At 41.3% G+C, this 17,962-nt stretch overlaps 1 protein-coding gene across 1 annotated transcript in view; it reads left to right on the top strand.

Moving 5' to 3' along the window:
• Positions 1-17,962, top strand: part of CSMD1 (CUB and Sushi multiple domains 1) — a 2,081,403-nt gene that overhangs the window by 1,558,945 nt on the left and 504,496 nt on the right. The window contains exon 12 of the mRNA XM_011937546.1: positions 7,861-7,973. Coding sequence (XP_011792936.1) covers positions 7,861-7,973 — 113 coding nt within the window. The remainder of the gene's footprint in view (positions 1-7,860; positions 7,974-17,962) is intronic.

Raw genomic sequence — 17,962 nt, 5'->3', positions numbered from 1 at the left:
AAAATCAGAACATAGAACATTCCCTTCACTTCAAAATATGGCTCCCCCACCTTAAACCCTGAACTACTTACTGATTTTTTTTTTTTTTTTTTTTTTTTTTTGGAGATGTAGTCTCGCTCTGTTGCCCAGGCTGGATTGCAGTGACACAATCTTGGTTCACTGCAACCTCCGCTTCCCAGGTTCAAGCCATTCCCTTGCCTCAGCCTCCCAAGTAGCTGGGATTACAGAAGCCTGCCACCAAACCTGACTAATTTTTATATTTTTAGTAGAGATGGAGTTTCACCATGTTGGCCAGGCTGGTCTCGAGCCCCTGACCTCAAGTAATCTGCCCGCCTTGGCCTCAAAAACGTGCTGGGATTACAGGAGTAAGCCACCGCGCCTGGCTGATTCATTATTTATCCTTGTAATTTTGTCTTTTTGAGAATGTCACACCAATGGGTATATGTTCTATGTAACCTTTGAGATTGGAAGCTGAAAAATCAAGTGGTACAGCATTTTGAAAAATAGGTTGGTAGTTTCATATGAGGGTAAGTACACGTCAGTCATATGATCCAGAAATCCCACTCCTAAGTATTTACCCTAGAAAAATAAAATTTAGACCACATGAATGTTTATAGTATCTCTATTCATAATTGCCAACATAGAAACATTGTAAATATTCTTTGACAGGGAATTGGAAAAACAAATGTCTATTTTTACAAAAGAATTATACTCAGTGCTCCCAAAAACAAGCAGTTGATACACACAACAACATGGGAATTTTACTGGGTTATGCTGATGAAAGATTTCAGAGTCAGAGTTAGGTTTTTTTTTTTTTTTGAGACGGAGTCTCGCTCTGTCACCCAGGCTGGAGTGCAGTGGCCCGATCTCAGCTCACTGCAAGCTCCGCCTCCCGGGTTTACGCCATTCTCCTGCCTCAGCCTCCCGAGTAGCTGGGACTACAGGCGCCTGCCACCTCGCCCGGCTCGTTTTTTGTATTTTTTAGTAGAGACGGGGTTTCACCCTGTTAGCCAGGATGGTCTCGATCTCCTGACCTCGTGATCCGCCCGTCTCGGCCTCCCAAAGTGCTGGGATTACAGGCTTGAGCCACCGCGCCTGGCCCAGAGTTAGGTTTTATCCATCTGTTGCTTTGTTTTTGTTTTTTGGTTGAGCCAAGGCCTCGCTATGTTGAACTCCTGGACTCAAGTGCTTCTCCCACCTCAGGCTCCTAAAGTCCTGGGATTATAAGAATGAGTCACCACACCCAGCCCTTAACACATGTATTTCACGTAGATTAGAATAGAACTATTGAACCATTTAGCAAGGTCCAAAGGGAAGATTTGTTCAGAGATGAGATTGTTCTTATCTACACAATAAAATCGCAAGTAACCAAAACATCATGAAGTTACTGTATCTTATGGTTGTCATTAAACTTTCAAGAACACTGACACATTTGCATTGGAAAGAGTTTAGTTACACTCTCAAAGAGTTAAATGTACTCACAAAGTGCCCTAATTGTAAGACAGGAACAAATAAATAAATGTCATTTCCTTCATTTCGGGTTAACCACTTCACATACTTGAAATTAGAGTCATAATCACTGCTGATTTCAGTTCAACATTGATACTGACTGCACCCAGACATATCAATGTGAGACAGCAGTATCGTCACTGAAATCTAAGCAAAAGATCATAGAATTTTAGATCTGAGGAATTCCTTCAAAGTAGATTAATACAATTCTCTTGTTTCGTAGATGAGGAACCTGGAATCGAGATAAAATGATTTAGCTAAAATCACGGGTGAATTAATGACAAAACTGTAACAGAACTCCAAATGTTAAGCCCTTGGTGTACTACCTAAAATAACACTAAGATTTAAATCATTATTTGGAAATATTCCTATAAATTTTAAACATGTAACTGTATAATGAATACAATATAGATTTAATTTATATTTTTATTTATTGATTTATTGTTAAAATGTGTATGTTATTTACTAGCGACTAGGGATAAAGTGGCCAAGAGACGTAAAATTGTACCCAGAGAGCTCAGAATTTGAAAGAAGGTGGAGGTTGAAGCGGATGTCTATGCAACTGAATTGCATGAAGGATTCTACGATGACCTAGAGGCAAAAAGTCCTAATCTGGCCTCAAGAGGGTAAGAAATGCCCAGTGAGAATCCTCAGAGTCTTCAAAGACTCTTAGCAGGAAGAATTGACATTCCATCCAGGGATTTCAGGGTTTGCAAAGCCCTGGGAACTGAGAAATGCCATCGTTTTGGAGAATGGGGAAAAATAAATATGGCTGGAGCTGAACACACCTGGGAGATGACAGAGTTTTAGACTGCAGGGCTTGGGGGCGAAAAGGCAGGCTGCTACAATATGATGGCTTATTTCTCCAAAATAAAATTATATTTTCTTCTATCAAAAATAGATCAATTATTTAGTGTTTCACTTTATTTTTAAGTTTAAATCAGAACAATATGTACTATAGAGTCAACTTGGGGAAAAATTTAGCTGTGTTAAAGAAAACAAGAGTAATTATGTAACTATATGTTATGATGAATGTTAAAGTATAGTAAGTTCCCACTTAACATCATTAATAGGTCTTTGGAAACTGTGACTTCAAATAAAACTCTGTATAACAAAACCAATTTCCCCTTAGGCTAATTGATATAAATAAGAGTTAATTTCCTACAGCATATTTCTGCTCACAAAAAGCATCACCAAACTTCTGCAAAAAGACCAAAACACTCCTAATATTAAACATTTAAATAAATGTGAGCTATACACACTTTTAAGAAAGGTTAATGAACACAAGTAAGATTCCTGTTTACCCAATTTTTGGTGAACGGATGAGTGATGGTTGTAGGGGTGGAGGTTGGTTACATCAAAGGATACATCAATGTTTGTTTGCCAAGAGAACATTGTCAGGAAAACCTCCTCCCCCAGCAGAGGTTGAAAACATTTACACATGTGACAGCTCCCTGAGCACTTTCCTATTGCATTGTTTATTGTCCTGCATTTGTATGATTATCATATACTTGACACATTTTTATTTGACAACAATTTATATTCATTCATTCATTCTTTTTCCACCAAGCTCATTAGCTAATGCCAGTAAACCTCACATGCACAGCTTTGGGATGTGGGAGAAAACCTGGGAGCAAATCCAGGCAGACATGGGGAACATGCCAACCCCACTGATACGGTTTGGCTCTGTGTCCCCACCCAAATCTCATCTCACATGGTAATCCCCATAATCCCCGTGTATGAGGGAGGGACCTGGTGGGAGGTGATTGGATCATGGGGGCCGTTTCCCCCAAGCTGTTCTCATGATGGTGAAGGAGTTTTCACCAGATCTGATGGTTTTGTATGTGTTTGACAATTCCTCCTTCACGTGCTCTCTCCTGCTGCCATGTAAGACGTGCCTTGCTTCCCTTTCACCCTCTACCATGATCGTAAATTTCCTGAGGCCTCCCCAGCCATGTGGAACTATGAGTCGGTTAAATCTCCTTTCTTTACAAATTACCCTGTCTCTCGGTCCTGGATAATATATTTACAGCAGTGTGAGAGTAGACTTATACACCCATACAGATACCACCCCTGCTTGGAATCTATTTCCTTCACCAATATTATAATGAAATGACATTGAACAAAATGACTTGATTTGAGCACCTACTGTATTTAATCAAAGCCAGCATCTATTTTATTTTTCAGTTAGAAATTATTATTTTGAAAATCCTGTTTCAAACAGATAAGCAGTTGCAAAGGGCAACAATATTGCTTGCTTCTTTGTTTTAAAGAAATCATTTCTCAGTGTTAGCAAGCCAAAATAGTTCTGGAAACCTGAAAGAGGAACAAAAGTTCTTTTGTTTTAAATAATTATAAAATAACTTATAAAAATTTAAAAATAAATAAAAAAGTGTTTTTTACTGTGTGTAATTTTTGTAAGTTAATTAGCTTTAAAATAACTATAATAAGCTGTAATTACAGTTCTTCTCATAAATATAAGTGTCACATAGCAGGCTTAAAATAAATTCCAAAATGAGTAATAAACATAAGCCTGATTTGACATTTGATTGAATGAACTTTGTGCGGAATATGGCAATGTGCTTGCTGACTGTTTCATGCAAATGAACAAAGTAACATAAGATTAAATTAAAGCAAAGTTCAGTACAGAACTTAGGAAATTAAATATATCGACTTAGAGGTATGTCTGAAGTAGTTGAATAGACAGTATGAGTCTTTTTAATGTGTAATAATTTTCTACATGACAATTAAGTTTTTAATAAGTTAAAATCAAGTCGAATGTCTAGGGGAGATGAAATGCCAGAAACAGGAGACAGAGTTAGGAGCCTACTTCAGTGGGGCGGGTGTGAGATAGTCAATGTTCAACCGAGAGGTTAGAAATGGGAGAAAACAATGGTGCGAAAAACATCAAAGAAATACAAGGCAAATAAACTCCCCCAACAGTTACTTCTAGTGGCTGATGACTGGTGACATGAAAAGAATAAAAAAAACTTAGGAGATTTTGAGAGGCAGGTATTTCATGTTTTGACTGCCTTCCATGTTTTTCCCCTTATACTTATGAATAAAGTTATCCACTGAGAACAGAAGAAATAAGCGCTGGGAATGGGCTTGAGAAAAATGGTGATGACTTAGGACAACAACAAATGGCAATAGGAAAAATACACTGACTATAATTCCGGAAAAAAAATGTGGCATCATGTGACTAGTTTGATTATGGAAATCATCATCTATATCAGTATAAATCAGCAAGTTCTTCATTATCTTTCTTGTGCACACATACAGGAAGATATAGAATGGATGGTTGGATCCATCTCGAGTTTGGGTTTTGTCAGAGATGGGATGGATTGGTAGTAGATTTTAACACAGTTAAGGGGCTGGAAACACAGAAGAGCAGAGTAACAATCATGTTGTCCAGGCTGGGTAAAAAAGTGACAAAATCATTAGTAGAGGTCCCCAAGAATTGGGAAGTGTATTTCAGAAAGTACACACTTATGATAGTTAAAAGATACTGCAGTGTGGTCAGAAAGAGGGGTTAGGTGCCTAAGTTTGTTATGATAAAGAGTAGCAAGGTGCAAGGTATGACCAGTGATTTCATACCTTGCACCTTGATGTCATACCTTGCAGTGGAGTGGAGAGAAAAGTTATTAGGTTAAAAGAGCCAAGGACCCATGAGTCACTTTACCGGAATTATCAGACTGCCCACAGGGAGCAGCAACCAATACTTACAGAATATAATTTGTTGTAATTGCATGAGGAACCCTTACCAAAATTGACTATATTTAAATCAAAACTGCTAATTTCTGACAAGGACTGGTATCTACACTACAATATATCAAGAGAGTTTTCAATATTTAAAAGGAAGAAAAGAGAGACCTCTCATTAAAGAAGATGTATTAATGGCAAATAAACACATGAGACAATGTTTCACATCATTACCGATTAGTTAAATGCACGTAGCTATTAGAGAAGCATAAAAAAATGCTGACAACAGCAAATGCCTATTGAGAATACAGAGAATCTGGAGTGCTCACACATTGCTGATGGGAATGTACAACCAGTCTGGGGAAAAATTTGGTAGTTTCTTTAAACACTAAAGGTGAGTATACAATGCAGCTGTTGCACTCTTGGGCTTTTATCTCAGGTAAATGAAGATTTATGCTCACACAAAAACCTGCACAGACATGTTCATAGCAGCTCTAACTGTCATCTGCCAAAGCTACTATCAGCCCAAATACCCTTAACCAGGTGGATGGTTAAGCAAACTGTGGTATAGCCACAACATGACATACGACCCAGCAATAAAAGGGAACAAACTATTGGTATAAACAAAAACTGAGATAAATCTTCTGGGAATGAAGCTAAGTGAATAAAATCAAATCCCACGTTGTTAAACACTCTGATTTCATTTGTATGATTTTTTTTAAATGAGTAATTTAGAGAGGGAGACAGATTAGTGGTTGCCAGGGGTTAGGGACAGTGAAGGGGGTGTAGCAAGAGGGGCATCAGTGTGATTTTAAGGGCACAGCACCAGAGAATTTGGAGGGAATAGGGCTGCCCTGCATTGACTATGGTTGTGGATTCAGGAACCAAGACATGTGACGTGTTTGTGCAGAGCTACATACACAAATGTACACAAAAAATAGGAATAAAACAGGGAAAGTTTTAAGGAGGCTGGCAGATTGTATCAATGTCAATGTCCTAGTTGTTATAGTTTTGCAAGATGTTACCATTGGGGGAAACTAGGTAAATAATACACATGATCTCTTTATATTATTTTGTGCTACCTACCGCATGTGTCTCTACAATTATCTTAATAAAATATCAAGAATTTAAAAATAGTAATCATCCCCTACTTGTGTTTATACACAATGTAAATTCTATGTAGAAATTGAAATAAATGAAACACTACTACAAACAATAACATGAATACCTTTCACCAACATAAGGTTGAACAAAATGTTATATATAGTATGATTTCATTTATAAAAAAACTTTCAAGAAGATATAAAACTGATAGTTTGGCAAGATGGGAGGAGAGGATGGTGACTGCGAGAAGGTACAAGAAGTCTTTGGGATGTTGGTAATTCTCTAAGAGTTGATCTGTGTGGTGGTTCACTGTAAAAATTCACAGAGCTAGACATTCATGATCTGTGCGCTTTTTGGCTTGTTACACTTCAATAAATTGTATGAATCAGAAAGAAAGAAAAAATATCTCTTCAAACAAATGAGCCAACAAAACAAGCAAACCGAAAAGAACAATCTTGCCAACAAAGACAAATCTTCAGAAAGAAATACATATTTAGTTACTGCACATCATTCACAGAAATATTTTCCTCTTTACACTTTGTGTGTAACATTGCGTGAGTTACTTCACAAATAATGACCGTTGTCCATCTTCCCTTGAAGAATCCAATGCTCTGTGCTGCCTAAGGTGAGGATGTTGGATTGATAGACAGATGATATGATTAATGGGGCAAATCATATGCTCACATTCCTAAAACTACTTTGCTGAAAGTCAAGCTTCCTATTTGATTAGGGACATTTGTTTTGGTTGAATTGATTTTTTTCTTACACTTTTTCTGTTTCAACATGCTTTTCTGCCAGCACGTTGAGTTCAGTCAATGGATTCAGTGTTTCTTTTCACTGGCTGACAACAACCCCTATGTGACTGTTTTGTTAATACACAATGAATGCTTCATTGAAACTCACGTTTGGTGTGACCCAGACAGTAATATGCAGGGGGAGTGTTCAATAAATGCTGCCAAATCTATTTCAGCTATGCATGCTGTTCTTTTCAAAATTCTTTTAATGTGTAATTACCTATAATATATTTTAAAAGTAGAGTTTGTGATAAAGTTACATACTAGTTCTAGACTAGACAATGAAAACCTTTTGTGAATGATCCCGTACAATTTCTTGTGATAGAGATGCTTTCTCTTTCATGGCTGGTGTTGTGCAATCCTGCAGAAACCGTGCACATCTCTAGTCACCTCAGATGAAAAACTGTCCCTGATTTTTTCCAGGACTGTCCCGGTTTTAACACTGTAACTCCTGCACCTGGGGAAGCCCCTCAGTTCCAGGAAAATGGGATGGTTAGTTGCCCTAAGTTGATTTTTTAAAAGAAAACATACACACTGGCAGTCTTAGAATGAGTAATTTCTGGAAAGCACCAGTGATAGTGATGTTTGAATATTAATATCATGGACAAGAGGCTGTACAGTCTTTGAAAGAGGGTCTTGCTATCTGTATTTCTAGGGTTTGGCTGTTTAAAGCAGCAAGACCCTCCTTTGCGGTGGAAGTCGATGTACTTGTTGCCTTACATAAAGACTTTGACATTTCTCTTCCATGCAGACTCACTGGATCCAGTGTTCCTGACCTCATCGTGAGCATGAGCAACCAGATGTGGCTACATCTGCAGTCGGATGATAGCATTGGCTCACCTGGGTTTAAAGCTGTTTACCAAGGTAGGACGAGAACACTCTTAACAGAGTTTAAAGCTAGCATTCCAACAGAGGGCAGAGACCATTCTGTATTGGTTAGGTATAAGTAAAATCAACAAGTCAAACAATGCTGATAAATAGGAATCATGATGGGAACTTCCTTAAAGTCTGCTAACACTCGCTTTTGTGAATGAGAGTGTTTAACTTCTGAAAACTTGGCTTGCCATGATATGTACTCTGATTATCCCAAAAGAAAGAGTGAGGTGAAGTATTAGGTGTAAGCTAGGAAACGTGGGCATATGTGTGGATCTTTTGACCATATCATACTGTCTGGTATTTCTCAAAACCTTTTTTTATGTGAGCAAACATAGAAAAGACAATATAATGAATCTGAAAAGACTTACAGTTATACATTTGATGAGCTAAATTCAAATATTTGAAATGAAAACTCTGTGCCTGTCATTGTTTTTGAGCAGTTTACAACTTTACAAGTTATAGAAAACTGATAGCAATGCAAACAATTTCTGAAGCATTGAAATGCAAATGAGTTTCCTGTGAAAGAGATGCAGTTAATTATTGTTCTGTGGATATTGATTACTTTTAAATCTATTAGCAAATTTATTTCAGTATTTCTGATTGTCCATATATTTGTGATCTTTGGATTCTCCTTTGAAATCGTTTTTAAAATATCCTCTTGGTTTATTCCTTAGTAACTGAGTTCCTTAAAATATTTGAACTGATGGATGTGTATGTGTATAGGTAAAAATGAGAATATTTATCTGGAGCTCCTGGAATTCTGTGTTCTACTCTTTGAATTTGAGTAAATAGGCAGTATGTTCTTATTTTCCAAGGGTGTATCATAGGATAGTTTTAGGAGCTGAAAAATGTAACAAGAAGTTATTACCCATGAACTCAATGAAGGAGATAATGAAAAAGCATCCACCAATCCTAAAACAACAAGCATGATAGGGGATATTGTCATGAGTCCATGTGAGTGCCCACGCCACAGCATGGCTGCCCTCTCTCTCAACTGAGAGGCTGCTGAAAACCCAACTGAGGGGTGTTTAGATGGATTGTAAGGACCCCTTCTCTCCACCTTCTAGCTGAGTCAGTTAACTTCCTCGGAGACAACAGCTCTCCACATTTTCTCATAGTCTCCCCAGATATTTTCAATGTATGGGATAAAGGGTCACAATGTTCCAGGGTCCTGTGGTGAGTGGACTCACCCAGGAGTGTCCTCAGCTACAGAGCATAAAATAGGTCCCTCCTTGCTGATACGCGGGTGTGGTGGGGACTTCATGACCCTTTTTAATAAGAAATACTACAACAGAAAATGAATATTTACATCCCATTCAAAGATTAAAGCTAGAATGCAGAGGCAGCTGCTAAATACCTCCTGACATTTGGATTTTTAGACCTGACCTTCAGTTGAACTTTCATGTGACTGTGCAGTTATTCAAGAAAGTATGTTGGAGTTATAATATTTTCCACATGACCTACATTTGCTGCTGCCTTTGGTGGAATCTAAAATCATCAGTGAAATACCAAACACTTCCCAACAGGGCAAATTGCAGTAAATTCATTTCAGCAGCATTGAGATACACATCATCAGGTTTATGGTACCAGGAATAAGAGAGGAGCCTCGTGCCCAAACTGTACATCCTTGACTATGAAAAGACATAAGTGGTCCCATTCAAAGGGAAACATTCTTCCATGTGTCATATTTCACAGGGAATGACCACACCGCATTAATTATAATTGCATTTTACCCTAATTAGTGCTCTTGTAACAGTCTCAATAGCCACCCATGAGATGTCATAAATGTGTGAATGGCCATCAGTCCTTGAGAGACGACCAATTCAGTGCCATGTATTATCTTTGACAAAAGAATAATCCAAAGGTAAAAAGGTCATTCGAACCAGGTAACTAATATAACATTTGAGGATTTAAACAAAGTAAGAGATTATAATAGTAGAAGACATTCTAAAAATGTGTATTTCCAGAGTACTATATTAAGCTAACTGTTGAAGACAAAGTGCACATCACTTATAAAAGTGACCTTTATGCATATACATAATTTTATATTATTTGACTCAAAGCATAGTTGTTCATAAATTATATTATCAGAAAACAGGCCAGGCAGGGGGGCTGACACCTATAATCATAGCACTTTGGGAGACCAAGGCAGGTGGATCACTTAAGGTCAGGAGTTCCAGACCAGCCTGGCCAAGATGGTGAGATCCCATCTCTCCTCAAAATACAAAAAATTAGCTGTTTGTGGTGGGTGGGCACCTGTAATACCAGATACACAGGAGGCTGAGGTAGAAGAATCGCTTGAACCCAGGTGGTGGAGCTTGCAGTGAGCCGAGATCGTGCCACTGTACTCCAGCCTAGGTGACAGAGTGAGACTCCATCTCAAAAAAAGAAAAAAATATATTTTCAGAAAACATATACAGCGTATATTTACATAGAGTTAATGTTCTGTGTTTTGATGTTGCCTGATTTTCACTAGCATCTAGAGTTAGGAACACAGGCTCTGGAGCTGGACTCCCCTAAATACTGGTTCTGCTGCTCAGTAACTGAACCTTAGTGTAAGTTGTTTAAAACCTTTGTGTATCAGACTCATCATTAGAAAAAAAAGTCATAGTAATCACAACTGCTTCATAATTTTATTGAAAAATCAACTGAGTAAAACATGGAAGGCTCATAACACATACAGTAAGAACTTAAAAAATGCGTGCTCTTATTTCTTTATGCATTTTCATTTTAATTTTGAGATTTTTCTACAAACGTGATGTATTCATTATATAAATAATAGTGTGCACAGTAAGACATGTAAATCCAACTGAGGGGTGTTTCGATGGATTGTAAGGACCCCTTCTCTCCAGCTTCTAGCTGAGCCAGTTAACTTCCTCAGAGGCAACAGCTCTCCACACTTTCTCATAGTCTCCCCAGACATGTTGAATGTGTGAACTCTCATACCTGGAGTCACAGTCAGTCCCTCAGACCACAAACCCTAGACAAACTGCTATGCAAGAAATGCCACATCATCTTATTTTAACATCAACTTGAATTTCTGAGACTCCATCCAAACAAAGTAGCTATCAATTTAACCTCACTCATTATTGACGGCCACCCATGTCAACCCTTACTGACCTACCTGCTCCAACATTGACAAGATATCAAGAACAGCTTGAGTAGTGTAAAATATTTTGGGGGTCCTCAAATCTTTGGATCATACTTCTTACCCTAAAATGTTCATGGTCTCTGCTACCTTGGGCACTGTCGTCTCTGTGAAAAGCTCCCTGGAGGATGCTATCCTGGCACCCCAACTAATCCCCGCAAGCACACACGGTAATGGCAAGGGGGCTGCCTCAGGACACGAGGACCAGGAGGACCTTGGGTCCACTCTACCTACCTGTGGCCTCCATCATCTCGGGCTCCTAGGCTTGGGCATGTCTGAGATTTCTCCGTTTGTGCTGTCTCTAACTTCGCAAAGACAATCCTTTCTCTTCCATCCCCTCAAGATGGCTGGAGGGTCTACTCAATTAATGGATCCTTTTAGAGGCATTTGTCAGAAAACAAGTAGGGTGGAGAAATGAAAACCAGGTCCTGTGCATCCCCTGAAAATCACAGTGAGTGGAGGACAGGCAGGGAGGAGCTCAGAGACTGAAAAACAACAGGAGTCCCTGCTGGCAAGGCCCCAGCAGCAAACACAAAAGAACAATTTGCAGAAACAAACACTCTTGCTAGACTTCAGTTGGCTTGTGTATGTTATGCAGAAAGTCTTATACATATTCCCTAATAGAAAAGCCTGTGCATACATATGAGCATGTGCATATATCTACAGCAAGTATACACACACACAACGAGAGGAGTGTGAATTGATAATGTGCCCTAAGCAAATTATGGGGAAAAAATGGAAAGTTTTAAAAACAAAGAGAGCTCTTGAAGGAGATCATATCAGGTGTCAGAAAGTGACGGGAGAGAGGTGAGCTTTATTTAAAACCATTTTACAGATGAAAATACTGAATTGAAAATCATCTGTTCAAAAGCCCAAATGGTAAGAAGCAGGATGTAAATAAATTACGGTAGAGCCATGTAAGGCAGCACTGACCATTCATAAACAAACTCTATGTGGCTAATATATATTTTTAAAACAAATTTTACATATACAATGTATATATAAATTTGCTATATATATGGATTCTACCTATGTATAATTTATATACTTATAAATCGTTTATTTATATATTTAGAATCCATATAAAGAGTAAGTCTCAGAATACTATATGAGAAAAGATAATGTAAGCCCAGGATATAGTTTCTTCATTTTATATTTGAAAATAAAATCTGTATTATATATCATAGCAGCTGATTCTTAGTCAACAGAAAAAAAGAAAAATCCCTATTCTCAACTCAAAGTTGGGTTCCCTCATAACTGCTGTGGCTTCTATCCATGATGAAAGTTAACAAGAAGCAAACTCGATCCCTGGATATTTTTACAAGCAGTTACATGTTTGCTATTGTAGTGGTCCCACGTTTTTATGGCTTCTCTGTCTATAGGAAAGTGAGTGGACTCTGAAGCGTTTTTTTGTTACGAAAAGAATATTCAGCGGTGGCTCAAGCCTGTAATCCCAGCACTTTGGGAGGCCGAGACGGGCGGATCACGAGGTCAGGAGATCGAGACCATCCTGGCTAACACGGTGAAACCCCGTCTCTACTAAAAATACAAAAAAAAACAAAAACTAGCCGGGCGAGGTGGCGGGCGCCTGTAGTCCCAGCTACTCGGGAGGCTGAGGCAGGAGAATGGCGTAAACCCGGGAGGCGGAGCTTGCAGTGAGCTGAGATCCGGCCACTGCACTCCATTCCGGGCGACAGAGTGAGACTCTGCCTCAAAAAAAAAAAAAAAAAAAAAAAAAAGAATATTCAGTTCGAGTTCATCACACAAGTTGATGAACTGCATCTCCACAAATCATGTTTCATGTAATTTGCCATAGCTATTTACATTCTAGCAGGGGGTAAATTAAAGGAACTCTTCCCTGTGATGTGCTGCTGTGTAGTCAAAACAAGACCTATTTTGGGCTAATACTAAGAGTTATTCCAGTCAAATTATTTGAGTTCAGCATCACCATTTCATACAAGAAACAGAGTTGTTTCCTATGTCCGATGACTAAATTGATAATAAGAGAGTGGAAGTTAGTGCAGGCATCTCAGTCTGTAGCCAAGGGTCTGTGCTCCTAGGATGAATGAGGAAATGAGGCCGTGTGTTGTACTGAATACAGGAATGTAGGAGATGGCTCAAAAAGCAGCATCTTTACCATTCTTGGCAGACGGAACTTCTGAGGCAGCATTGATGTTATGCAATCTTGAAGGTGCTTCTCATCTCGTGTGGTTGGACTGGCATGATGACCCAGCCCAGTCTCGCCCGTCTTCTCTAGGTGAGAAATTATGCACATTGAAAAGCGTCCAAGTGCAATGAAAACACACGGCGTGATCCCTGAAGTGAGGACAGCTCGCTGGTCCATGTAGAAAGTGAGCTCATGCCCCTGTCCTTGTGAACAGGAAGCCAATACGCTACTCAAAGTCAGGCGAGACAGTGCCTGCCAGAATAGTAGAGTGACTTCTAAAACCCTAAAGAGAAGGTGAAGCTGCAGGAAGTGGCTTCCAATAACCTTTTGTTGTCATATGGGAATGCCCAGTTGACCATCACAAAGCGTTTATAATGTGTACCTCCTTTTTCACAACAGATACAGCCTTATCTCTAAGGTGGATGTAACTTTTTTTTTTTTTTTTCCAAGGGCTTGACTTAAATCTATGACAAATTACCTTTTTTCTTGGAAGTAGAGTCTGAGTTGGCGACTTGTGTAGGCGGAGGTATCGGGAGTGTGCTTGGAATCATCTGTAAGGCATAGAAAGCAGTGGGGTTGGGTGGAGGGAGGAGTTGAACGGTGCCCAGTCACGATAGGTGCACAGTTAGTTCGTTCAGGTTGCCGTAACAGAATATGCAGCTACAGTTGGCTTAAAGACACTGGAATTGTATCTCTCACAGTTCTGGGAAGTCCACGATCAAGGCAGTGGCAGATTTGGTGTCTGGCGAGGGCTGTTTCCTGGTTCATTGATGGCGCCTTCTCACTGTGTCCTCATGTGGTAGACAGGGCAAGGTCACAAGCCTGGGTGTCCTTCACAAGGGCACTAATCCTGTTCACAGGGGTTCCACCCTCATCATGTCATCACCCTCTAAAGGCTGGCCTGTCTCTGAAAACCATCAAATTTGGGGTTAGGTTTCAACTTAGGAATTTGGGGGAACACAAATGATCAGACCACAGCAGGTGCCTTTAGATCAGAGGTCCCCAGCCTTTTTGGCACCAGGGACCGGTTTTAAGGAAGACAGTTTTTTCCCAGACTGGGAGAGGTGATGATTTCAGGGTGACTGAAGTGCGTTACATTTACTGTGCACTTTATTTCTATTATTACATTGTAATGTGTAATTAGATAATTACACAACTCTCCATAATGTAGAATCAGTGGGAGTCCTGAGCTTGTTTACCTGCAACTAGACAGTCCCATTTAGGGGCGATGGGAGACAGTGACAGATCATCAGGCATTAGATTTTCATAAAGAGCGTGCAGCCTAGATCCCTCGCATGTGCAGTTCACAATAGGGTTCACGCTCCTGGGAGAAGCTAATGTTGCTGCTGACCTGATGGGAGGCAGAGCTCAGGCAGTAGTGCCTCATTGCCTGCCGCTCACCTGCTGTGTGGCCCAGTTCCTGACAGGCCATGGACCAGTACTGGTCCCTGGCCTGGGGATTGGGAACCCTTGCCTTAAATGATACTACAGGGAGGTCTGGAGCTGGGATGGCCCTGTGTAGTCTTCCAAACTGAAGCAATTGGGCCAGGCTCGGTGCCATTGACCATTGACATAGGTGGCCCCCAGGGAGGGACCAGAACTCTGCTTGGGGCGATTCTTGAAGAGAAATGCAGTGTGGGCTCCCAGCAGCTGGGGGTGAGGCCTGGGTTCTGAAAAGAGCACCGAAGTGGTGCCCTTGGGATCAGATACAGCCCAGCACTCGCACTATTCAGTCCTCTCCATCTGGAAACAGCTTCTCCAGGATTCTGGCTGGCCTCATTTCCTAGGAACACGTGCAGTACACACTCACTGCTGCCCTCCTGTCCAGCCCATTTGAGGGTCTGCCTCCTTAGCTGGCCTCTCATCTAGGCTAGGTGGCTGCTGGGGCAGGGCAATGCTGACCCAAGTCCTCACAGGGCTGCAGTCTCTGCTCACAATGCACTGCTCAGGTGTGGCTGCTGGACTTGTCCGTGTTCCATCACACATAAGAGAGTCCCCATGGATAAATGGTCCCACTCATCTGTATTGTCCCATTGGGGACAATGGCCCCAGTTTTTTCTCCTGGTTAGGGCCAGTCCTCCTGTAAGGATGATGGTTCCTTCCCTTGCTGGCAAGGCCTTGGGCATGAGGATCTTGAAGGCACTGGGCCACAGGCATAGCTTACAGTTTCACGGGGCCTTTCCTCTTCCTGGTGGTGGAGACAACTCCCCTCTGAGAAGCAAGTTCTGTAGAACCACATACTAAACTTGAGAGATCGGGGAACAGAGATCTCAATCAGCTCCTGGGGTGGAGGTGAGACGGTTACTGCTTCCCCTCCTCGGTTCCTGGTCCCATGTATTCCAGCCTCTGGGGACTGACACAGCATTATGGCCATGGATTTTTGGTGGAGACCACATCCAGAGGACAGCAGCCCATCCTTCCCAGCATCTTCTCCAAGCTGGCTTCTCAGCCATGCCTTCAGAAGCACATTCCCTCATTCTATCCAGCACAAGCCTTCTGGACTCCGCAGTCTATGGCAGGAATGCTGGGTCTCAGGGTCAGTAGCCCTTGCATCTTCTTCTTTTCTCTAAATTGAGGCCTTTGTTTGAGCACTTCCCTGAGAGGCACGCGGCTATGAACCCACTCTGGCAGCCTCAGTCCCGCAGGGCGATGAGGGCTGCATTCGATGGTGGGACCTGAGTCTGCAGTGAGCCCCGTACAAGGGAAACTGTCCTGCCATGTGAACTCATGTGCTGTAAATTTGAATTTCCTCTAAACGGGCTTTCCTGAGGACTGCCATTCAATTTAATACGCTAAAGAACAAACTTATTGTTACTCTCCTCCAAATCCCTTGAAACAAAACTAGCCCTTCCATTCTTGAGACCACAAGTAGGTGTGTCTGCCTTTCTGGTGCTTAGCTCTTTGCTTCTAGAACAAGCTTCCTGACCTGGGACTCACATCACCCCGTTGTCTGTTCTTACCCAGAGTGTGGCATCGTTGTCTAGCAGTCAGGGAAGGCAATCTCCCTATATTCTTGGAGGATTTGGACAACAGATTTATAATTGTTGTTTTTGTCTTATTTCTTCTCAGCAGCATTGGTGGTGGATGATCCTGTTCTCTTTTTCTCCACAAATTTCTGTCAGCTCCGTCTAGTAAATATCCTTCCATCCCATCCCATCCCTCCTTTATATCTCCTGTCTCTTACCCTTAGACGGCTTCCACAGTGTCCCCTCCAGGCAGCCTCTGTAGTGGCCAACACTTCATTTCTCCCTGCTACAAATCTCTTCTATTTTGCCCACACACAGTGGTCCAGTTCGAATGATCTTAAAAAAAAAAAAAAAAACATGAAAATCAGTTAAAGCCTTCCCAGGGTCCACAGAATATTCTGTAAACTGGTTTCCAAATTCCACCTTCATCTCTCACCACCGCCCACATACACTTCACATTGGTCCCATGGAGCTTCCTGATCCTCAGATCTTCCTTTTTTCTTCTTTTACCTTTGCATACGTATCTCCCCAAAATGGATCATTCTTCTATGGACTCACCACGTAGATCATCTGCTGATCTTCCCTTCTCACCTCACAGATTACTTTCCCCAATAAGCCTCACAGCCTAGATTATGTAATTTGCTCCTACACAATCCTATATCACCTTGAGCTGCCTGCATCCCAACAATTGTTTAATTGCCTCTCTTCCCAGGAGACAGAAGCTCTGGGAGTGCAAGGACCTCTTTATGCCCTGCACCTGTGCAGCCGTGCACAAGCTGCAGGCGTATAGCAGCGTCCTTAGAGATGTGCAAAATGTGAGTGAGTGTCTTAGCCAATTTCTGGACTGCTTAGATTTTCATAGCATTATCATGGGCCATTTAACCCGTATCAATAATCTTAGGCCCACTCCAGTTGTTTTTTTTTTTTTTTTTTAAGTCTTAGTTTGAGGAATTATAGCCCGGTGGCCAATGAGTCAACACAGACTGTTTCTGGCTGTTGAGGCTGCTCTGATTCCTGGACTCAAATCTGTTCATTTGTCGACAGCCTCATTCTTGAGTGCTTGAGTCCCTGAATGATGACCTTTTGGGACCCAGTTCCTGAAGTTTATCTGGTATCCTTTCTGATTCTCCAAGTCCTCCTCTCCCGGACCGTCTGGGAGTTCCCCTTCAGTGGCAGGTGCTCTGCTGCTATTGGTTGAATTGCCCTGTTGGCAAAGGGATGCATTTCTGCACAAATCTCCCATGTAGCTGTACTTATGCTGTCCTCTGCTCTCATCCGTGTCTCCAACTGCAGCATGCGTGGAGATCACCCAGGGGTCTTCATAGACAGAGATTCAAGTAAGGGTGGGCTTAAAAGTGCATATTCCTGTGGCACTCGTGTTGCATTGCAAGGAAGGTTTGTGAGAAGGCTCCACCATGTAATTCCTGTAATATTATGGCGTCTGCATTTTGTACCCTGTGCCCCATGTCAGCCAGCGGGGTGAGGAACACACCGGCCTGTCTCTCCTCACCTCACCGTGCTCACTCTGGTTCATGAGTCAGCTTCTTTTTGCATCTGTGGCTCCTGTGTGCCCCCACCATGGTGCAGCCACAACAGAACAAGTTACCGAATTTCTGCCCCTCTTCCAGATCACCCTGTCCTCTCAAGAGCTGCAGGGTGCTCTAGCACAGTGTAGCACACTGTGTGCTTGCCATCC

The sequence above is a fragment of the Colobus angolensis genome, unplaced genomic scaffold (genome assembly GCF_000951035.1).
Source record: "Colobus angolensis palliatus isolate OR3802 unplaced genomic scaffold, Cang.pa_1.0 Scaffold165, whole genome shotgun sequence".
Classification (NCBI taxonomy): domain Eukaryota; kingdom Metazoa; phylum Chordata; class Mammalia; order Primates; family Cercopithecidae; genus Colobus; species Colobus angolensis.
Note: the sequence above shows the minus strand (reverse complement) of the source record. Positions and strands in the feature narration are given on the sequence as shown.